This window comes from Fukomys damarensis, unplaced genomic scaffold (genome assembly GCF_012274545.1).
Source record: "Fukomys damarensis isolate Sample0158 unplaced genomic scaffold, DMR_v1.0_HiC HiC_scaffold_21, whole genome shotgun sequence".
Classification (NCBI taxonomy): Eukaryota; Metazoa; Chordata; class Mammalia; order Rodentia; family Bathyergidae; genus Fukomys; species Fukomys damarensis.
In genome coordinates, this window is record NW_022900933.1 from 33,942,307 (window position 1) to 33,966,160 (window position 23,854).

The 23,854-nt window shown below is 40.5% G+C and overlaps 1 protein-coding gene across 3 annotated transcripts in view; it reads right to left on the minus strand.

Moving 5' to 3' along the window:
• Positions 1 to 7,957: 7,957 nt before the first annotated feature.
• Positions 7,958 to 23,854, minus strand: part of Dicer1 (dicer 1, ribonuclease III) — a 47,218-nt gene continuing 31,321 nt past the window's right edge. For 2 of the 3 annotated variants that reach the window (XM_010609162.3, XM_010609161.3), the window contains 7 exons: positions 22,442 to 23,219; positions 19,082 to 19,237; positions 14,992 to 15,910; positions 13,056 to 13,324; positions 10,413 to 10,575; positions 10,246 to 10,321; positions 7,958 to 9,959 (listed from right to left, as the gene is read on the minus strand). In XM_010609162.3, coding sequence (XP_010607464.1) covers positions 9,794 to 9,959; positions 10,246 to 10,321; positions 10,413 to 10,575; positions 13,056 to 13,324; positions 14,992 to 15,910; positions 19,082 to 19,237; positions 22,442 to 23,219 — 2,527 coding nt within the window. In that variant the 3' untranslated portion in view covers positions 7,958 to 9,793. The remainder of the gene's footprint in view (positions 9,960 to 10,245; positions 10,322 to 10,412; positions 10,576 to 13,055; positions 13,325 to 14,991; positions 15,911 to 19,081; positions 19,238 to 22,441; positions 23,220 to 23,854) is intronic. The other variant, XM_010609163.3, reaches the window with a different exon arrangement.

A 23,854-nucleotide genomic window follows, 5' to 3' on the forward strand; every position in this document is an offset into this window, starting at 1 on the left:
CGTAACATGTTGAGGGCCAGTAGGGTCCAACGCTGGCTGTACTCTAAGGAGGGAGACTAGGAAGGTCCTGTCTCCTTTGCAAAATAATTATGCTACAAGGGTTACAATATACAGCAATGAGTAAGTCCCATGATCGTGGCTTGTCTGGATTTCTTCTCAGCAGGAAATGTCTTACATACAACTCTGTATCCATACCTCTGAACACATTTTGGAGGCCCACCTTTATTTCAATAATACACACATACCTTCGACTATTAGAAAGTGGCTAAAATGCTCTCATGTTTAGACGGCCATGGGCTGTGTCTCACGCGAGTCACTTCCCTTGCCCTGCTTCATCTGGCCTTCTGTGGATGAGGACTGTGGGGACAGCTAGCACCGGCCTGGGCTGAGCTGCACACAAGGCAGTGCACGGACGCAGACCAACACGTAATCCTCATGACTCACCGTCTCTCAACCTGCCCAGAATCACCCAGTCCTGAAAAACAGGCAGGTGATCTGGGACCCACTCCCAGTCTGAGTGTCTGCAATCCATGCTCCAAAAGTAACCATTTTTACAATTGCTGTGGAGAATAAATTGCAAAAAATGTAGACATGTTAGCTACTTCAGGTCCAGAAGTTCTTATCTGAGATCTTTGAGGTCTTCAGACCAACATGTTTTCCAACCCTTTTTGGTTTTTAGAAGGGTTAACTCAGTGCATTTCCCATACATTGATAACAGCCACAGAAGGGTCTGCTTCCAGCTGGGAATGAGACATTTCTGTGGCAAGGCCCGTGAGCAAACACACTACATGGCACAGACCGAACAGGCACAACTGAGTGCAGCCAGGTTTTAAGTCAAGTTCCACAAAGTTGACTTGCAGTGACTTTCCAGACCTCGGGATTAGGAACCTGTCTGAGTGGCCAAACGTGTGGTGTTCTTCTCTATGCAGAGCAAGCACACGTGAGAATAACTATGCCTTTGTTTCTAACAAATAACTGCCAACAACAAAATCTTACAGGGAATGAGACAGTTCAGTGAGGGGACCTCCCTGCAGTGGAATAGCATGTGTCTGTTGCCAAGAGAGAGGCAGCCGAGCAAGTGGGTGCTCACACACACGTGCATACCTGCCTCACAGATATACATGCACAAAAATTCATGCACTGCATTCTGAAAATCAACATACTGTTCTCTATGAACATTACTAGGTTTTACTTCAATCATAAAGGTGAATCTGATAAGGATTATTCTCAAGTATGTTGATGTGTAGAAATGTGCTTAGGGACAGAACCATTTGTACTGCTTAAAATGTCTCTAAATATTCTCAAAGAGCCGGTTAGAGGTTGCTTTGGGAGAAACTACTGCACAGGGAGCTGTTTTCCACTGTAGAACATTCTGCACATCTTTAGGTGTTAAGCATGTGACTCGTTTCCTAAAGCAAAAATACTCTTCTAGAAAAACATGTTTACTATCTGAACCACTGAGATGAGCAGCAATTCCCCAAATTCCTTCCACCTGAGCCAGGGAGGGGTAAGAGCAATTGATTTCAGTGGCACTAGGGTTGCAATCAATTTGCAGGGTAAGGGGAGACACAGAATTGAAGTCATTAGCTGAATGGTGCTTTTAAGAGAGCTTAGGCTCTGAAAATGAGGATGCACAAAGGTAAATGCCCAACCCAAGCCGCCAGGATCTATGCTCCAGGTCAGGAAGGCAGCAACGAGCAAGAGCACAGAGCTCAGCACAGGTTTCTGGTGAGTGTGTAAAGAGATGTGCACCAGTGGGTGTTGGGCCCGGCGAATGCCCACCACCTGCCAACCGCCACAAATGGCTGGCTTAGGGGCACAGAGGATAATTGGGGAAACAAATGATGTTTGGTCCTGCGGTGATGTAATGCTCCTTATTCAAAGCTGGGTTTAGCCACAGTGAGTTAGACGAACATTTTCTCAAGTTTGGAGCTAGGTGCTGGGTCTCAGGTGTATAGCAAGACAAGGGCCTACTCTCAAGGAGAACCCCCTCTAGTCTAGGAGGTGTGAGACAGCTGGACGTAGGTGACACTGAGTGCACATGACAAGCACTCTCTCTAGTGGTGGTGAGAGCTGCCTTATATTCAATCAGGAGGAGACAGCTGAGTGGGGCCCTACGCCACAGGACCGAACATGCGAGGACACTTCCCCCAACCTGTGCTTCTCACACATCACGTCCAAACTGAATGCCTTCCCAGCACTCTCACCGCCACCCCTGCTGTCAATAAGTTACTAGGCACAGGAGTGTGTCACACCTGCCCCAGGCCACTCAGTGACCCCAGAGCCCACAGCAAGTTCTACACTAGACTAAGCTCAGCTGGGTCACTGAGGGAGGACTCGGACATCCAAGCCTGGCTCCCACAGGGCTTGGGAGGTCATAGGACGGATTTGCATCTATTTTAGTTTCTGTTTTAAACAGATTACTCTGGCTACAGAACAGGACAGAGAGGTACAAGGAGTGGAAGAAGGAAAGAGCAGTCAGGATGCTGTGACACAGCCCAGGTAAAGGCCAGGATGGGTGGGAGCACTGGAGACAGAATGAGGTTGTGTCTAGGAGGCCAAATCAACACCATCTGCTGACAGACCAACAGGATGCAAGACAGGAGGGAAGGAAAGAAACCAAGGATGACCTGTGTAAGCTTAGAGTTTGTGCAGCTGGAAGGGCAACCACTGTTTGCATAACGTTTGAACAGCTGAGGACTATAAAGATTCAAAAGAAAACCGGTGCTGGCAAAACAGGAAAGTTACATGCACGAGAATGAAGTTGAGAGAGAGAGAGAGAGAGAGAGAATATGAAGAATGAAGTTAAATCCTTACCACACACAAAATTAAAAAGAAGCAAAGTCCCAACATAAAAGCTAAAATTGTAATTCTTAGAAGACTAGAAACGATGCACTACAATGGATTTGGCAATGGTATCTTGGATAAAATACCCAAAGTACAGGAACAAAAGAAAAACTAATTGATAAATCAGATATCACCAAAATGAAAATCTTTTCAAATACCATGATGAAGAATAAAAAGCCTACCCAAAGAGTGGGAGATATTTGAAAAATCACGTATTTTTCAAATACCATGATGAAGAATAAAAAGCCTACCCAAAGAGTGGGAGATATTTGAAAAATCATTTGATTTTTGATAACATTAAATATATAAAGAATATATGTTAAGGCTACTACGCTGCTATGAAGAGTGACAAATCTGAGACATTTGTACAGAAGTGGATGTACCTGGAAACTATAATAACGAGTGAAATGCATCCGACACACAAGCTTAGATACTGTATGGTATCCCGTTTGGGTGAGGCAAAGTAGAAAGTGTTACAGAATGGATAGAAGGGACAAGGGGGCAGATCTCATCCAACAGGGAAGTGGTTCAATGAGCAGGAGGGGAAGAAGTGACAGGAATAAGGACGCACACTGCACAGGACCCTCATAACCGAGCGTAAGCACTGTGCCATGACAGCAGTCAAGACAAACAGTATCAAGGAGTATGCAAAAGGTAGGGGAAGATTAGAAAACAAAAACAAGCTGTAATCTGTACACGTAATCACTCCCAAGATGACCGTAAACTGTGTAAGTTGCAAACATGTACTAATAAAAATTTTAAAGTATATGTGCGTATGTAAAGAACTCCTAAAACAAACACTGACCTAATTCAAAAAAGGTAAGGATGTAAGACGTTTCTCCAAAGGAGATATACCAACCACCAAAAAACACCTGCACATGAAAAGGTGCCGAATGTTCTTAATCACTTGAGAAATGCAAATCAAAACCAACAGAAAAATACCACCTCATACCTATTAGGAATTATCAAAAACAGTGTGTTGGCAAGGTTGTGAAGAGACTGGAGCTCCATGTACACCCACTGGGATTGTAAAATGGTACATGTGGTGACTCATCAGGAAGTCACAAATGGAATTCCCACATGATCCAGCAACCCACTTCGGGGTACTCGCTCTGAAGAACTAGAAGCAGGGACAGGTACAGATATGTATCTACCGTGTTCGTAGCACTACTCACAACAGTCCAAATGTGGAAACAGCTGTGAAGGGCACATGAACGAACACACAAGATGTGGGATACACTGGAATATTATTCAGCCTTAGAAAGCAAATTCTGACACCCAGAACACCAATGAACCCTGACATTATGCTCAGTGAAATAAGACCAAAAAAAACAAAAAAAACAAAAAAACAAACAAGGCCTCCGGATTCCACACGTGAGGTATTTATGAAATTAACACAGACAAAAAGAACGAGGCTGTGAGAGACTTGCAAGTAAGGAAAAAGGGAGCTAGTGTTTTAAAGAGTACAGTTTCAGTTTGGGACAAAGAGAAAGTCCTAGAAATGGATGGATGGATGGTGCTGGGTGGTGCCACAACCCTGTGAAGATGCTTTAGGCCACGTTACAATGGTTGAAATGCAGCTTTATGTATACTTTACCACAGAAAGAAAAACAATTTAAAGGTTTGTGAACTGTCTCAAAAGACAGGTTAGGAAGCTTTTCCTCTGCCTGCACGTGTTTGTTCCTCGTGCCTTGGTGAGGACAAGTGACAGACAGCACGCACCTGAGATGACTGCCCTGGGATGCCCGGTCCATGTGGAGCCTGCACTGTGCCTTCAGACCCCAACCCGGAGCATCCCACTCCATCTGGATACTTTCCACGCACATCCTGGTCCGCAAAGTGAAACCCGTGGCTTGGCTGTTTTAGTCAGCATCAGCGTGTCTGTGGAGGGGCAGAGGGTTGGTGGGGGCAGGAAGGGGAGGTGGTACTACGGTGCAGCCTGAACTGTGAGTTCTGGGCAACAACCGGCACTCACCCAAATTCCTTCGATTCAAAATATATGCACTTTTCTTTAGAATAATCAGAGGGAGGGAAAATGAAGGGATTAATTTAAATTTATAAAAAGAAAACTAAATCTTTTCTCATTCTAAAAAACTTCTGCCAGGCTGGGGATTTAGCTCAATGGTTCCACTGCCTGTCTCTCAAGCGCAAGGAACCCAGTTTGATCCCTGGTACCAAAAAACCACAAAACACAAAAAACGAAACAAACTTCCGCCTACCATCTTCCTATAGCCAAGTGAACCCTCTTACTGTTTAGCTGCCTTATAAAAAGGTTGGTTCAAAAGCTTGAAATAACAGAGTTCTTAGTCGATTATCAATGTTGGAAATGTGTCCTAAAAACCTGAAGCCGATTATTCCGTCCACTCCACTTTAGAAAAACCAAATTCATGTAAGGAATGTGTCAAATATATCATAAATAATCCAGGGCCTGGAACATATCAATCAATTGTGATGGAACTGCAGAAAAAACACACTGGTATCATGTAAATACCAGGTCTTAAAAAAGACAATTGTGACCAAACCGTTCTGAAGGAGGACATGAAGCAGAGCTTAGTAAACACAACTTTATCATATTAAAACATGCATTTCCATATGATTCGTCATGGAATTAAAACATTTTAGAGATCCTCTACGCTACCACTATTTAAATATTATCATCCACTTCAATGAAATCAAAATAAGAAAGGAACGAGATAAAAGGACACAAAGTGAACAGACCATAACTTTATTGAAGATTTACTTGGCTACAATTATTACAAAAAAGAAAGAAAGAAAGAAAACTAACAGTAACTGTGATCCATAAGGTGCAGCCTGCAATTTTTTTGCAGTGTGATTACTGGATGAATGAATTACACTGTATTCCTTAAAAAACAGCTACAGCATGTGATAGTAAATATTTTATTGTCAATGAAATTACGTGTTAGTTTTGCTTGATTTTAGTCATTTTCCTTCATTCTATTTACAGCAGAAAAGGCAGTAATTTTCTTTCTGTTCACCTTTGCATTTCTGTTCTGCAACCTGCTCCTGCAGTGAATCGAGTGCATCTATAAAATTGAAATTGACTATAGCTGATGCCCAAATAGAAGTGGACCAGAAAAAACAAACAAGTAATGATTAAAATATATTTACAAGTTAGTTCTGAAAGGTCATTTTCACTGCTAGTAGACAATACAGCAGTCTCCACATAAATTCCACAGATACTGCTACTGGCATTTCCGATGACTTTGAAAATGATTTTACTATTCTTGGTCTTAACACTTTTATGTTTTAAATTTCTCATCACAATATAAAATAAAGAAGTTTATTTGGAAATAATTAAATTCCATAAAGACAATCAGTGGTTGTAAAAATATACCTAATTAAGATCATCACACAGATGCTAACACACGGCTGAGCTTCTCCTCCAGACAATGCAAACGCGTTCAGGGCTCAAACAGAGGTTTGGATGCAGATAAACGAAGATCCGTAGTCAGTCTGCTGTCTTACATTTTATGTAAAAGGATTAGAACCCCAAACTGAGTAAAACTGGGCCTTAGGAATGAGCTATGGTGGGCCTGGGTCTCCACCCTTCTCCAGGTCTGCAGCCCTGGCCGACTGCAGGTGCCAACTGAAGAGCAGACGGCTGGGTGAAGAGCGCTCCCAGGGACAGGGATGGAACCAACAGAGCCAAAGCAGTCTCGAGTCTCCCGCTACTTAGGTAAAGGGATCTGAGTCTTTCTGAGGGCGAGCTACTATTAAGGGAGTAAAAACATCAGTATGTTAAAGGTGATTACAGGAGTATTAACGGTCATTCTCAATTTAATCATTTCACATAATGCCAAACAAAAAAATATAACAAACATTCTTAAAACATAATTCGGAGTTAACAAATCTTTGCCATACGTTCACAAATAGTAAAAATGCCACAGACAAAAATGACCTATTTAAGTTGTGCAAGTATATGACACATCGCAGGCATTATAATTATCTTTTTAAAATTCAGTAAATTAGAACAGCAGCAAGGCCAAACCACATGTTCTCCTCTCAGTTAAGCTTCTGTTTCTTGAAATGAGGTAAAGCATGGTACCAAGTGCAATGCTTATCTGTGCTACATGAACAGAACAGAGGGGGAAAGCTATTCAAATGCAGCATAGTTAGGACTGCAGAAAGTCTATTATAAACGAAATAAAAACATTTACAATGAAAGTTCATGCCAACTGACCTGTACACCATCATCATAAGGAATTTCTGCAGCTGCTTTTTCAAGCTGCACCTCGCCAGTCCATTACACATGAGAGGGGCCATAGCCACACCCACCAGCCATGTCTACACTACACTCTGTCTCACACCGCAGTCACAGAGCCAAAAGGATGTACACATTTCGCAAAGTGGGGCAACAGAGAATGATGTTTTTCTTAAGTGACAAATGCAAAACATCTCAACAAACTGGGGAAAACTGGACAGCATTAAAATGCAGCAGCACAAAAGCGTTCATAACCATTTTGCAGGTCTAACTTATACATTTTATTTTTTAACTTAGCCACCAGGGGATCACAGAATAGTTCAAACTGTTAAAATCAGCTATTTTTCTCCAAAAGGGAGGGGGCTAAAGTTTGTCACTGATAAGACAATTTGATGGTAGCAGGAAATGTGAACCCCTGAGAATATATGACCTAATCATACCCAAGTCTAAACTTTTAGTATTAACACAAAATACTCTTCTTAAAGATTATAAAATATATCTTCTTCCACCAGGACTCACAACTGTGAAACAATCTGATTTTGGTGCCAAGAGGCAAGAGAATCCTGTAACCTGGGATGGGTGCATTACACACAACGCAAAGCCCTAAGCTCTTGGCATCAGGTAGTTTATAAATTAAGAGATCTGTGATATGATCACAAATCACCCTCATAAAACTCTTACCCAGCCTTACTTGTTAATTGTATATTTTACAGTTATATAATTCAAGAACTACTTGGTTTTAACTTGCCATGATATCTCATATTAAGGTGGTGTTTTCTATTTTTTTAAATAAAATAGATATCTAAGGTTCCAAATCAGAATTAAACATTTTGAAAACAAATCACCTCCATTAATTTGCTTAAAAACTCATTTAATACTTTAGATCTCAATTTAAATTTAAGGTCAGAGATAACAAGTTAACCTTGGAGAAGGCTCAACACCCCCTTCACCCAGGGCCCCTCCGAAAGCAGAGCCAACAGTTTCTCTGTGTGCACACAGGCGTTTCTCTGAAGGTGGATGGTGCAGGAAAAATCAACTGTAATTTAAAACACAAATGCAGCATTACATGAAGCATCAACTTCAGAACATTGTGCTGGAAAACGAGACCTCTGCTCAGCTTTCTTAAACTTCAAGCATAATTAATGGGGTAAATTGCAGCAAACCTCTACTGGTACATTGATGAGAGTGCAAGACTGACCCACAGCTTTGAAAAGGTAAATTAAGAGGTATTATAGTTACAGTGCAAAAAAAAAAAAAATTACATTTTCAAGCATAATACATAAACATAGCACCAACAGGGGAAAAAAATGCATGCAAAAGAAAAGAACTGAGGTATTTAAGTGAAGAGTGCCCTACAAGTCTAATTAAAGAAACTTAGGCAAATGCCTAAAAATGTTTTTTTGTCTTTTTCCTTTTTTCCCAGGATGGAAATAATGAGCTAGTTTATCTAAATTAATAACCTAAATCACAGATGTATCAAAATTATGGCAGTTTATCTCAAACTTCGTTAAACTTCCATGGCATTAACAGCACAGCTTTGGTAGGTGAAATACGCATGCAACATATGAAAAGCACAGTTAAGAAACTTATGTGAGAAGACTAAGGTAAAGGTGCTCTGTTTTGTTTAACTAAGTAACCAATCGATTATAAAATCTGCAGCATATTTTAGGTGTGATATGTCTAAGGTTTATTTTGTTAGAACAACAGCCTACAGGGCAAAATTTGCCACAAACATTTCCACCAGTGGAACTACCTAACAGGGGCTTTTACCAAAACTGAGTATTTAACCAAAGATCCATTTTATTATGACGTTTAAGAAAATCCAAAGACTACATATTCTGGTTGTTCAAATGTCTTCAGTACACATGACAGAAATGCTAGTATAATCCTGTAATAATTTAAGGTACAATGACACTGGCGACTATAAATATTACTGTCTCAACATCTAATGCATGAAAAATGAAGGGAATATAAAATAGTTCATTCCAAAAGGTCAGAAATTAAAAAAAAATACCCATGAAGATTTTACTTTTAAGGCAAGAACCTTTGTTATGCAAGACTATGTGGCATCGGAAAACTCAAATTTGATACACCAACATGCCAGCCAATGTTGAATGAGAATCTGTCCCTTACTGTCAAGTGCAATAGCGACCAGGAACATCCTTACACAAGGTAACACGGAAAGAAGACAACGCTGGCACATAGCTCTTGCAAACCATATTGTTCTACTGGGCTTTCCAACGATCACAGGACTGGCACCATGGCACAGATGCAGGGGTGTTCAGAGGCTCTACTCAATCTAGGGGCCGTTGTGAAGTTTAAGCTCCATGGCATCCTTAACACAAAGCAAAGCAGACAGAAAGTACACACACACACACACACACACACACAGAAAACAAAATAAAACAAAACCAAAACCAAAACCTGTCAATAATTATTCTGACCATTTGCTAAATGTCACCATTAAAGCACTCTTGTGATTTCAACAAAGCAGAAGTGAGGAAAGAAGACAAGATTGTGTCTGCGCAAAAAACTAAAACTACAATTAGTTCCAAAAGTTTTATACATACGTTAAATGTTTTATTCTGTCATCTATCTTGTTACCAAACAGATTTTAAATTCTGCTTTCAATTCATTCTGCTCAACATCCATTTTAAATCACCCTTCTGATTCAAATATTTCCCCTTAATCCTGTTTTTTGGGGGGCTGTTTTTAAAAGGGGCTTCAGCTGTTGGGAACCTGAGGTTGATTAGCTTTGAGGCTTCGTAGGGCTCTTCGTGCTGCTGCAGATTTGGCAATCCTATAACTTCGGCCAACACCTTTAAATTTCCCCTTTCCCACTACTTCCACGGTGACTCTGACCTTCCCATCGTAAGTCCTCTCAGCCGGGCTGTAAAAAACCCAAACAGCTTGAATTAGAAGTCAGAAGTGTTTACTATCATTGTCGGCCCACAGGCCAAGGCAAGCACCACGCACAAGCTGCAATGTACAATAGGACTTGTATAGGCCACCGACAGACAGGGCTGCTGTGTCTTCTTTAATTCAACTTTGCTTTGTAAAACCAAAAGAAGAAATGAGCACTCAGACTAAGAATGTTGCAGTGTAAATATTTTTCAGAACCATTAGTTTACGGTATCTTTGAGAACTGTGTGTTTCCGTACACATATTTTGCTTACCTAAATTTGGCAGTTTCTGGTTCCATTTCAAGTAATTCTCGCACAGGGGAACGGGGCACATTTGCAGAAAACTTTTCTGTTATCAAATTGAAAAAACAGTATGAATAATACTCTGGAAGTATGTTTTAATTTTGTTTTTGTTTCTTTTGAAAAAGAGCCAACAATACCTATTAGCGGCCTCATCATAGGATAGTACACCTGCCAGACCATTTCCAGTGACATCCCGCTATCCATGTAAATGGCACCAGCGAGTGATTCGAAAATATCCCCCATGGCCTTTGGGACTTCAATGTCCTCTTCCTTCTCTTCATCCTCCTCGGATCTCCTAAGCTATTATAGAGAAAAGTGACTCATAAGCAGAAAGGCCATTTTTTATTAATGACTTCTGCTTTCTTACAGTTTTCTAACAGTGTTATTATTTATTTAACAAGGGTAACAATAGATTCATTTATAGCATACCTACTACAATGTAACAGGTTTTCGCATAAACACCATTTTATCTTTAAAAAAAGAAATGAAAAAAATTCCTACCCCATTTAGTATTCTATACCTAGCAAAAGAAAAAAAAGATTACTTCTAAATTAAAACACACACATTCAATACAGAATTAGAAATAAAAGTAGTCAATAAATGTATGGGAAAAACTTCTCAAATTCACTGGGAAGCAAAGGATTGCACATTCCAACAGTTCTCGTCCCAGGGCTTGGCAAGGGCTGGCCAGGGTGTTCCTCAGGACAAAGCTGGCCTGGCTGGCCTCACACTGCTCTCGTGGCAGGGAAATTCTTTCTGTAAGATTCTTCCCTCCAGGCTCTCATGTCTCTACAACAGAGTTCCTAACACATTGTAGGTACTGTAGTCAGATTAAGAGAATAAAATCTTATGCATGTAACAAAAGCCTCTTGAAAGTTCTTAATTCCTTGATGTACCAATTCTGTCTCCCTGAACTTATCTTTTAAAAAGTGGAGATATATATCTCTATAGAGATATATATCTATACCTATAGATATATATATCACTCCCATGTTTAGTAAAAATCCTAACTAAAAGCCATAAAGGATCATTTAAACAAATCAGCCATATACTGACTAGAATGTGACTACTTAAAATCTTAGTGCCAAGCAATACATGGAAAGTCAGCTACAATACATTAAATAGAAAGAATAGATTCACTACGCACATATAATTCCATTTTCTACTGTATAAGTTAACCCACATATATATCAACAGTAATGCATCCCAAAAGGTTGACACTCAGGGTAGTATAACTAGATGACTTCATTTAATTTTTTACTTGCATTTTCTAATGTTCCTAAAACACAGATTATTTGTGAGATTTAAAGATAATAGAGAAAAACAATTTCTAAATAAACTGTTAGCCACACAAATTCTATACATTTAAAATCCTGACTGCTAGCAAAGATGATTGTTTCTATCATGATTTTTAACTAAAAAGGAATTTTAAAATTTACCAAGCTCAGTTCTCTCCATTTACAGCTGAGACCCAGACAGAAAGACTTCAGATCAAATACTGCTACAAAAGCCAGACTATGACATTTCTAATAAGTGTTTGTAACTTCCATACATACATTTATATAAACAAAGGGCAATAAAAGAAAAACAAGAACAGGACCAGGATGCCCCACAGGCATCAAAAGAGAACTTAAATCTCATTTCAGCAAACTCCTCACGTTTAGCCCTAACCCCTCCTCGAGGCAGCCAAGGAAGGGTGCTGGAGCACAGAGGAGATTGTCTCCCTGTGCGCTGTGTACTGTGCCCCCTGCACCACTCGCTGTGGGCATGTGCCGAGCAGCGCAGCAGGAGCCCTGCCTGTGGACTTGTCCTGCACACAACCTGCCGCTGCCCCAGGACCAGATCTCAGACCCTACACCAGTCGCAGCGAGAACACAACACGTGCACCGTCAGCAGCCTGGCCGTTAGCACTGAAAGCCCTAAAAGGTCCCCTATCACTGACCTAGACTCTCTTTTTTCTCACAAAAAGCGAAAGAAACTCATGATTCTCCAAAAACCAATGGGATAATATTTTTTAAAAAAGAGAAGGTACTAATTAAAGCGAGAACAAGTAAAGCAACTACAGAGTTAATATATTCTTTGACTCTTTATAAGAAACTTACCAAAATAAGGAAATGAAAGGCATTAAAAGGGGCAGAGTAAGAAATATGAGTGCTCTCCTGGGTCCACAGGTATGCAGATGGCTGCTACCGACAATCTGAGGAGACTGGCAAGACTGGAGCAGGATCCTTTCCTACAAAAATTCTTAGCTCACTGTGTACACACTGGAATTAGCTCCATCACCGAAGAACCTTTGGCTGAACTTACAGTAAATGCCTCCCAAATTTCAATGGTTAAAAATTTAAAAGTTTGGTTTTTAAATGAGATTTTCCTACTTCAAGTAAAGCAGAATATATATTTGTTATGCTTACCTGAGGTATCAAGAAATATTTGTTCTATTTAAAAAAGAAAGAAGCTACACTGACTTTGACTACGGTCAGGCTCTTCGGGGAAGGAGGGGCCACTTGGCACATCTGATCTGGAAGCCTCAGTGCGGGCTGGGACACCTCACTGAATACGGCTACTCCCGCCCTCCACCTGAGCGGCAGCACAGCACTCTCTGCGGGCAGAGGCCTCCCACACACTGAGGCCGTGCTCGGCTCTCCCCATTGTGTTGCACACGGGCTCATGGCCCTGACTGGCAGCTGCTCAGCTATGAAATCAGAGCTCAAACTACTGTGATCCCTACTTGGATGTCTTCCTTCGACACTGATTTCAGTGCAGTTTTAAACAGCACTAACCTCAGAATCCATCCCTTGCATCTCGTTCTTCTCAAGCTGAAACTGCACAAAGTCATCAATGACGTGGAAGAGCTCGGGAGAAACAGCTTTGAAGTACTTATGGTAGTCGTACTTCACAGCCAGGGACGCGAAGATGGTGTTGTTGACCAGCGCGGAGCGCAGGTCAGTCAGGACCCCAGGTGAGTGCTGCCGTGGGTCCTCGTAAAGGTGCTTGGTTATGAGGTAGTCCAAGATCGCATCTCCCAGGAATTCTAAGCGCTGGTAACAATCTGCATGAGGATCCAAAGAAGAATCAGCCTATGCAAAAATATTCATATACTATCCATGTACAAAGCTGACGTAAAATTCTCATCCCCAGGCCCATTTTAAAGTTTTCTACCTAGGATCATTTTCTCATGTCTTCCTCAATGAGAAAATTATTTGACATATCATACTTATTGGAGCTTCTGTAAAGTAAATTTTAATGGCAATTTAAAGCCAATTTCTTTAAAATAAACTGGGATTGGGGACAGGGATGTAGCTCAGTGACGTGTGCCATGCCTGCTTGGCAAGTGCAAGGTCCTGAGTTCGATCCCTGGTTCCATAAATAAATAAACAGACTAAACCGGGGTCATAAAAATCATTAAGTGGCCAATAGACTAATGTTTATTAAGAACAAAAGTGCTTTGCCAGGTATGGTCACTGTCCCTGGTGTCACTCTGGAGTCTCCACCACACCAGCACTCAAATGTGGCAGTTACTTGACACCACTCCTCACCACTCCTGAGTTACATGTGTTACACAGGGTGACCACGAGGAAAAGAACACTCTCTTCTCAACTTGAACTAGAAATGGTGACTCTGACACAATCCAAGACACTGAGAAAAAAGAGCAAAGGCCTTAGGCAAAAATGGCTGTCAAAATGTGAGATTATCAATGCTAAATGACATTACTGATTTTCTCATAGTGTCAAGAAGAACCCAACCTGCTGAGAAAACTGAGGCAGGGAAAACGTGGTGCTCCCAGATGCTCGGACTACCCACTGAGTTAGGAGGCAAGGGCTGCACCAGGCTAGATCCAGGTCTTACCACTCCCAGGAATGTGTGGGAAGCCATCTATCCTGTCTTCTCCTGAGAGAAAATCAGACTTTCTCATCCAGAATCAAGAGAGGTTTTAAGCTTTTTGGTTTTATATTAAGCAGATCATCTTAACCTATAGTATTCTTTTTGTTATATATTCTGCATACTTCTGGCTTTGCTTGTTATTTTGGATTTAAGTACTTACTACTCTTGTTTGTACAAAAAACAAAATACAAACTTTATGTGTGTTTCAGGTTGATTTTTGTTTTGGGGACTCACTCCCTTTCTACTCTTACAGATTAGGGGCTTATTAAATAAAGCAGGAGAAAAGTCACAGAGCACAATGGAAAGTAAAAGTTAACAGCAGAGTCAGCGAAAGCACAATGTAACCTTCCTATGAAAATTTTTTTATTTTGCCATCTTTGCATAAGAAAAGACCCTGAGAGGGGATCCTTTTTGCCCTCAACAACAACAACAACAACAACAACAACAGCAGCAAAGGTATAGAAACACATGCAGAGCATATGAAAAAACCAAGAACCAAAATCAGCATTAGACAGGCATCAGAAAGCTATCTGGGTAGAAGTAGATGGGCAAACACTGCAAAGTACTAAGGCCCAAATTTCTCTTAACTATGCAGCATATATACAATGACAACTACACAAGTAAACAAGATCACAGTACTCCCAAATGTCAAAGTTACAAAACGGTTAATGCTCCCATACAGACAAAAAAAATAAATAAAGATTTCTTTCCCCCAACCATGCATATTAAGCACAAAGACTGTACTGCAGAGAACCTTTCATCGCAAAGGCTCTATAACACAATCAACACAAAGCCTCTTTTTCAGGGACGGCAGGATGACCAGAGGCTCCTTACCAGTGATAGTGTTGTAGTGATAGGAAGCATGGGTAAAAGCCTGCAGAAGGTAAGCCTTATTCTTGAATCTGTAGTTGATTTTCTTCTCAAAGTTTTCAAATCCTGATATAAGATGAGTCAGGGTTTTATCTGCATCTGGATGGTCAAACATACACCTGGGTGGGATCTTCAAACAGCCGTACTCCAAGTCTTTCCATGCAGAGGAGCATGAGCTGGCCGCAGCCACAGAGGCATAGCTCCCTGAAAGGCTCTTTTGTTGGCTGCTGAAATTCTCCAGAGCAGGGCACAGGGCCTTTTCCCGACCAGTCCTTTTAATTACCGGGAGCACCTTCAGCCCCAGTGAACAGAGGAAAAGCTGAGCAGCCCTCTCGCCACAGCTGGTTAAATAGCAGCCCAGCAGAGCTTCCACACAGTCCGCTATGCTTTTGTCAGCAATGCACTGCTCGGTGTGCAAGTCATAAGAAATGGACTGTTTTCCTGTGTCAACACCACAGTTTTCTTCTGATGGATTCCAGAACCCCACCACGAAGTCATCCTCTTCAACAGCTTTGCTAGGATCCAGATAGCACATTGCATCCCAAGAGCTGTAGTCGAAATCCTCAAAGTCTGATGAAAACGGCATACTACCTATGGAGGATTTTTTGGGCATTTTCCACTCATATGCAGAATCAGTGGTTGAAAAAGGAGAAAGAGAAATTTTCTTTACAAAAGCTCCTGATCCCATTAACATGTTATCAATAAACTTGATATGTTCCTGATCATACTCCAGGAAGTCATCTTCATATTCAGCTTCCTCCTTTGGAGCCCTCCACATCAGGTCCTCTTCCTCCTCCTCCTCCTCCTCCTCTTCCTCCTCTTCTTCCTCCTCCTCCTCATACTCGTCGTCCAGTTTGCCATTAGCCAACATGCAGTCTTTTGTCTGAAACAAGGAATGGGGAAGGAGGGGAGACATAGCTGCTGTTTTTAAAAGGGTTTGAAACTCAATAAAAGCAAGGGTTACGGATAATTTCAAATGACAACCACAAATACTAAAAGGCAACTTTCAAATCATGGCCATTTGTTTTCAATTAACATAAAATAAGTTATTTAATCATATAAACAAAGTAAAACATGTTCTTTGAATGTTCATTTTCTAAGTTATAAAACAAACTTTATCCAGTACGAAGCTTAAAGTTAAGCATTTTGAACATGGATATAAAGTTAAAATTAATGTCCATAATGTGAAACCTCAACTAAGAAGCCTGACTCTGGCAGGACCCACAATGAAGGCACTCATGCTGATCACAGGGTTATTATATTTGTCTGACGAGGTTTTAAAACATGGTGACCTGATTTTCAAATTAATAAAATGAAGCTCCAGATGTAGAAAAAAGCATCATCTTTTTAATTAAGGGTATAATCCAAAAACAGAAAGTATTTTAAAAATTTTATAACACCCCCCCCAAAAAAGGCAGTAGGATTTTATAATAAAGTTTTTCTCCCTACTTCCACTTCAAATCAAAGTAAGTTTGCTACAACATAGAACTAAACTGCTTTGCTAAAAAAAAATAAATGTGACCACTGAAGCTATGAATTTTAAGAAATTATGCTTTTCCCCTCTACCCTGAGCTATAATAATCAGGGCAACAGATTATAGCATAACTGACAAAAATAGAAGAAAATTTAAACTAACATGAAACACAACAATCCAATTTCTGTCAAAAGATCCTTCCTAATTCCAATTTCTTTGGCAAAAGCTTATTTGTGAATGACAACCTTAATAACAGGCTAGGCTTCGGTGCTGATGTAACTTTTTGTAATGCTAGAAAGATGCCAAATTTCTGTTACCCAAGTTTTAAAAAACCAACAACAACAAAAATACTACTTTCTTTGGGGGGAAAGGCAGGAGGGGCACACTTCAATTTTGTAACAACGTTCCTGAGTATTCCGACAAAATGTTTTTCAAACTGTCTGCCAAGCCTTTTTCTAAGTAATGCAAGTATTTCATTTTAAACCAGACTCAAAAGATAGAAACACTATGTTTGTCTGAAAAGAAATTAACAACAGTAAGGCAAGCCATACATTTATGACTATACATCTTTCAAAGTTTTGTGGCGGAGCAAAGTTTCACATTTATTAAAGGTAGGGGAAAAAACAGGCTGTGTACAGCAAGTTTGGGCCAAGTAAAAGTAGCAAAAAATATTTTTAAACAAAGACCCTACACCAAATCGTGGGCTATCATGAAGAGACACCACAGCCCACCTTTCAAACTTTTAAATTAAAAAAAATTTTTGAAGAATAAAGAACACTGAAAGAAATTATAGTGGCAGACCTCAAGGAACTACTTTTTGTTAAAACCCCTACATTTTTTCAAAGTAACACAAGATGGTTTTGACTAATGTTTGGAGCTGAAAAGAGGGCAAATTACAATTTTAAAAGTCAGGCTGAATAATTTAAGAATTAATCTTTCAATAAGTTTTTCAGTAAGATGCTGGTGTAAGCTAAAATTGGCAGTGCACAAAAACATAAAGAACCGGCTTTTATCAGGAATAAACAGTGTAATCATGGGTAAAGTCCTTTAATGTCTCTAGCTTTCAGATTTTTTTAATCCATAAAATAAGAGGCTGTACCTCATGAAATGTTCCCTGAAATCACATCAAGCTCTTTCAGAAAAAAATAATGGAGTGCAAGCCTTTTCTCTTAGAACAAGTCACCCCCACAAGAGTTAATACTGAACTCTCCTTCCTTTGGAGGCATTCTTATGCAAAGGTGTAGCCCACACCCATCTACTGCCCACCAGGAGGAAGGTGGCCAGCACAGGAAAAGCAGAAGCAAGAGAACACAATGGAGCTTTCCCACGCAATGCAAGGGCCCACTTCAATACACACAAACCAGTGAATCAAAGACCGAACAGTATTTTTAATCTATTACAAAAATCAAAATCCCAAGTCATCACAGACAATAAAGAAAATAAAAACTTCATGTTTTATTAAAAAAAATAAAACTGACACGCCAATATCACCTTTATGCTACATTTTTTTAGAGTCAAATATATCATGAAACAGTATTTATAAAGGACAAATGCTATTGGAATGTTTTTCATAGAAATGCAATGTTTTTCTAAAGCTCAAAACTTACACACTTGCTACTAAAGTTTTATGTATTTACAAATTAATAACAAATGTAATTTTTGACCTATTTATAGTAAAACATTCTCTTAACCTCCTTCCATGTAAGTTCCATTTTTGCAATAGGCCAAACAGTTTATGAATTTAAAATGTGCTCAACAAATACAAATACTTAAAACATATCTAGGATCTACAGGTCAAAATGAAGGTATGAAGAGTACACTATTTATAAAATATAACCTGTGGGGAAAATGGTGTCATCATTGTCAGCCTAAAGTAAAAGCCAACTATGTAAAATAAATGTAATGTAAAATAAATGTGGAAAGCAAAGCTGCCGGAAGGCCGGAAAGATGGTCTGGAATTTGGAAGCAGCGCTAGGTCTCCCAGCCACCAGCTCACTCACTGGCCTTCAGCGCCTACAGTGCAGAGGCCCCAGCTGCCCTCTGGTGGCCTTCAGGACAAGACAAAGGGAAGCAGCTGGTGCTAAATACGAAGTTTCTGAAATCACTGGCAAGACTTAAATGATTTCCAGACGACTACAACCTTAGGGTAGATGATTTTTTTTTCAGTTCACAAGAGGAAAAATTGTCCTGAGAAAACCATGTACGAGTTCTACTGAAACTAATTATTTCAGACACAGCTCAGAGATTAGAGGGCACAGTATAGCCACTTCATTGAACAGAGAAGGATCTAGTAAATTGTGATACCTAACAGTACAGTGAAACTTTAAGGTTTCTCCGTCCCCTAGTCAAAACATAATGAAGTGTTCTGCCTTTGGAAAAGGAAGATAGAAACTGTCCTCCATCGAAATTATACAACTGATATTTCTACACACACAGAAGACAGTTTATTTTAAGAAGTTAATTTACTATATCAAATATTTACTCTCTTGTATATATTTGTAAGTGCCATGAAAACAAAAAATTGCACAAAATTGTCCAGCTCACCAGAAACTAAATGCCTCCCAGTTACCAAAAACTTACCATTTCATCTTTTTCCCATTTATCAGTGTTACTTTTGTCTTGATTTACTACATAACCAGGAGGAAGCCAATTCACAGGGGGATCAAATATTGACACCACCATGCGGCTGGGCAGTCCCTTCTTTTTGCCAAGGCGATAGAGATTACAGTTGCTGACCTTTGGCAGAAAAGATTCATTAAACACATCCATAAACGATCACTGCTGAAAATCCTACAAGGCATGTTAACATATTCTAGGCTAAATGTCCTACATTACTATTATGACTGTTCACCACACAGTTTTGCTACCTACTTACAATAGGAAAAGAATTTTAGATTCCCAAGTGTAAACGTTAGTGTAAATGTTTTTATATACAAAACGCAGTCTGCAAGAATCTATTTAAACCTCTTATAAACCAAAAGAAATGGTTTAATTTCAAAATTTTAAAAATACAACTTGATATAAAATGCAAGGTGCAAATTGGATCTATCAGAGTACACGAGAATATATTACAAAATTCAAGATATTACATTATCCTCAATGAATTAAGGGGAAAATACCATCAACCATAGTCACAAAGTAGAAATTGGGGTTGCAAAGAGTGAAAACCATGTTATATTCCCAGAATCTAAAGCACAGATGCGATTTCAACTGTAACATTTTCTCAAATACTATTCCTTTGTTTTGGATGGCGTTTTGAGACATTTTTGATCAATCATTTCAAAATGGAGCAAAGGTAATAAAGAACATTTGTTTATTCATGTCAATCGAATGGCTTTATTGTCCACCCTCCAGTCTATTTGCTTTTCCTGGGCCATCTTTATCTCTTCCCTCATTCGCTCAAATCAGTATATTTTTGTCTCATTTGTACTTGAAGACTGGAGTCTAGAACTGTTGCTCACAATTCTGTTTTCTAAAAATTTGCTATTGAAGTATTTCATGAGCTCTTTTCCACATAACTCAACTACTACTTAGCACCCCTGCTGAGCAGCACTTGGCCAGGCAGCCCAGAGGGGACATTCAGAGGGATAGAGAGCAGTCCCTGCAAAGTACAAAAAGCAGCAAGGGAAGGGGCTGCTAGGACTGAGTACTTGAAGCCCTTTCCCTACAGTCTAAAGTGCAACTGCTCAAATAAATGTTACTGCCCTACATTACTCTTCCATACTAGGAGAGTAAGGCAGCACAGAATGATGATGTGCAATGGGGACTCAAAGGAAGGGACAGCACATTCAAAGCTGTGGTTGGCAGGATGGAGAAAGGAGAAAGAAAAGGACTCAGGTATAAAGCAAAACTCAGGACAAGCAGAATGCAACAGGTGGCAATGGGAGAAGGCTCACAGAGAGAAGGACCATCAGCGTAGCCCCAGGGCTGGGAGGTGACTCTGTGGGCTCTAAGGAGGGAGCAGGAGGGCTGCAACCTGCTCAAGGCCTGCCAGGCAGTATCCTGACCAACCCTAACACCCGAGTCCTTTCTGGGGAAATCAGGAGTCAAAGCACATAAATAATGTATGAATTTTTACAACATAAAATAACCTGTTTCTTAATTAATAAAGTGTACTATTTCTTACTTCACACTCTCAGGCCTTGACAGCTTCTTCCTGCAACCATACCTTGGAAATTCCATTTGTCCTCAGTGCTTCAACTATCACTCTCAGGAAGACTAGTCCCCAAAATGTATCTGAGTCCTAAATCCTTGATTATCTGAACATTCTCACTGCACAGTCCATAAGGCCCAAAACCCCGATCTTAACTGACTTCCCTCATCTCCCCTCCCCACCCACAATTCACTGCCCCAGTGCCCAGCTTCCCAGCTTCTCCAGTTGTTATCTGGGCATCACCAGGCTGCCTCAAGCATCCAGAAGAAACAGCACTCTCTGGTCTCAGACACACTGACTATCCTGGCCCCGCAGGATGACCTTACACCTTAGCTTTCTAGGGATCAGTTTCCTCATCTGCAAAACAAGGACACGTTAGCTGCCTTTCAGAGGCTTATGGAGAAGATTATGCAGGACAGTATTTCTAAAAGGCTGTGTCCCACCTTGTGTCAGATAATACCAGACGCAGCGGAATGATAGTAATATGACAGTGAAAGACAAGGGCTCCAAAACCAGACTGCACTCCATCCCAGCCCTGCCCCTTACATACTATGTGACCGACCTTGAGCCAAATGAACCTCTCCTGCCTCAATGTCCTTATCTATACAATGGGGATAAGAAAAGTATACAACCCTCCAAATTATAGTAAGAACTCATTTAGGCAAGATATAAATAACTAGAGTTGGGTCTGGCAGAATAAGCCATTGTGTTAGCTAAATTTATCGTTTCTTCTGAAATTATCACTCACCTCATCCCTTCCTCACTACCAAAACTCTAGGCCCATCCCATTTTCTGCTCCTGCTTTTGATTTTGTTTTGCTTTTCAACCCACATTACATGCTGCTGCAAGGTTAGTCATTTCAAACTATTTATTCATTAACAAAATCCCTTTGTGCAGTGTCTACAGTGTTCAGACTACATGAAAGACTTGGGCCTGGGGCCACCCAGCATGGGCTTACACGGACTACCAGTCTTAGTGCAGCCATTTCCATTCTTCCAGCAACCCCCCGCCTTTATCCACTGAGTGAGCTAACTTGCTCTGTTGTTTTGTCTGCTCAGTGTGGCTCTGTACTGTGAATGTACCTTTTGCATTAATGGCTTCCCTGACTCACAAGTGAGAGTCTTTCCTCCTGAGCAGCTCTGTAAGCTTTTTAAATTATTCACCAAGGAGCCCACATTGCCTTGTGGTACCTGTTACTGTCATTTAAATATTGCACCTGAACTACTTTTTTCTACATTAAATTTATGAATGTGCCCTGCCTCGTGCCTATTAAGCAGTCTCTGTACACTGGTATTAACTGAGTTCTGTGAAGTCTTTTCTTTTTCTCCTGCATACTCCCTGGAACTTTACAGAGGATCTCCTTGGAAGACTTTGTCTTACATGTGGACACCTGTGTGCCAAAATACACCCTTCTAAGCTCTCCTGGGTTAAAGCATGAGCCCCTTGAACTGACTGCAATGTCTAGATGCAATGCCTTGACTGCAATGCCTGGATACTTCTCTCAGGATCTGGGTACAAACATTTGCACAAATGGGCACATATGAACTGAACTTCTTCAGTAAATAAGGAACACGGCAGTGAGTTAAGCTCCAAACCTGAGTGTGTCACCAGCATAAAGCACTCAAGTTACCTGCTGGCTGGTCCTCCATGGGCTTCAGCTGGCCCTGGCAGAAAAATGGAGCAATCTCTGGGAAACACTTCCCCATGCTCTGAGGTTCCCCAACACATCACTCAATTCTCAGGCACAATGAAGAATTATCTGCTCAAAATAAGAAATCATAACTTACCTTTTTGCTTCTCATATATGAAAGGCGGCCCTCATGAGCATCGGGGTAAGTGCAAAATAGGTATGTGGTGATGGCATGCTTTAAGAAGGAGTCACCAAGCATTTCAAGCCGCTCCAGGTTGAACCCATCACTAGCATTGGATAAAGTCAGAGCCTGAAGAATCAGTCCAGGATTGGGGCCAAGAGTCCTTGAGGAGTACCCAAGAGCAGGGCTCCGCTCAGAATCCATCCTGTCCTTGAGCACTTGAAAAGCATCTGTTGTACCGAGCATGGCAGCCATCTCGGGACTTCCATCTGAGGTAGATTTGTTAGCATTTCCATCAAGGTATTTATTACTCAGTAGAGTACATTCATCACTGGGCTTGGGCTGGTTCTCATAATTGTATAAATTCTGAATGGAATATGAGGTAGTTGGTTGTACAGGTATTTCCTGCTTGTAGTAATTCAGCTGATTTCCTTGGCAAAAGTCTCTGTTAGCTAAATTGTAACTGCCATTAGCCAGATTTTTATTGTATGCAAGACCATTAATTGCTGTAAGATCTGTCGAAACTTCAATTTGGAGCTTACCAGATGACTCGCTGAGTAACGTTCTGCAGTTCACAGACATTTGGTCATGATTTTCTAAGGAGGTTCTATTAGCACCTTGATGTGCAGCATTTTCAGGGACTACAAATGTGCTATGCTTACAGTAATTATCATTTTCAGCCAAAGAATTAGAAATTGAGATGAAAGATTTGCTGTCAATAGATTTTTTCCACCCGAAGTCTAAATTAGGGTATCTGCAAAGACATTTTTATAGATTTCATCAGATCCTTAAAAAAGACTAGGCTCAGAGAGTTATAGCAACATGAATTTTTAAAAAATATATAGAGAATGCTATAAAAATACACCTACTTTAGAAGAGGAACAAGTTTCTAAGCCATACCTGGATCACTCTACTGCTTTAATACATGTACGACAGGGACGTAATCCTTACATCTTACCCCACTGATGATACATACCTGTCCCATTGGGTGGCATAGGACAGTCATGCCCATACCAGTGGCAGTCAAGTCTATGGGGAGGGGTTGATCCCTACCCCAGAGCACAGCATAGAGATTGAGAAGATCACAGAGCCCAGAAGTAGCCTTCGGGGTCTGGATCCACAGAGCTCAAGGATAAAGCCACATGCCTGAATAACCAGGAAAGCAACTTTGGACAAGTGACACAGCCTCTCTGTGCCTAAGCTTCTGCAGTTAGGAACATGGCCTAAGGATCCTACCTCATGGGACCATCCTAAGACTTAAATGAGCTAATGCGGGCTAAGTCATTTCAAGTAGAGTCTGGTGCTGTAGTAAGTATTTAATAACTACAACTGTGATTTATCAATATTTAAAATTGTTTCACTCCCTAGAACTATGTGATTATTTATTAG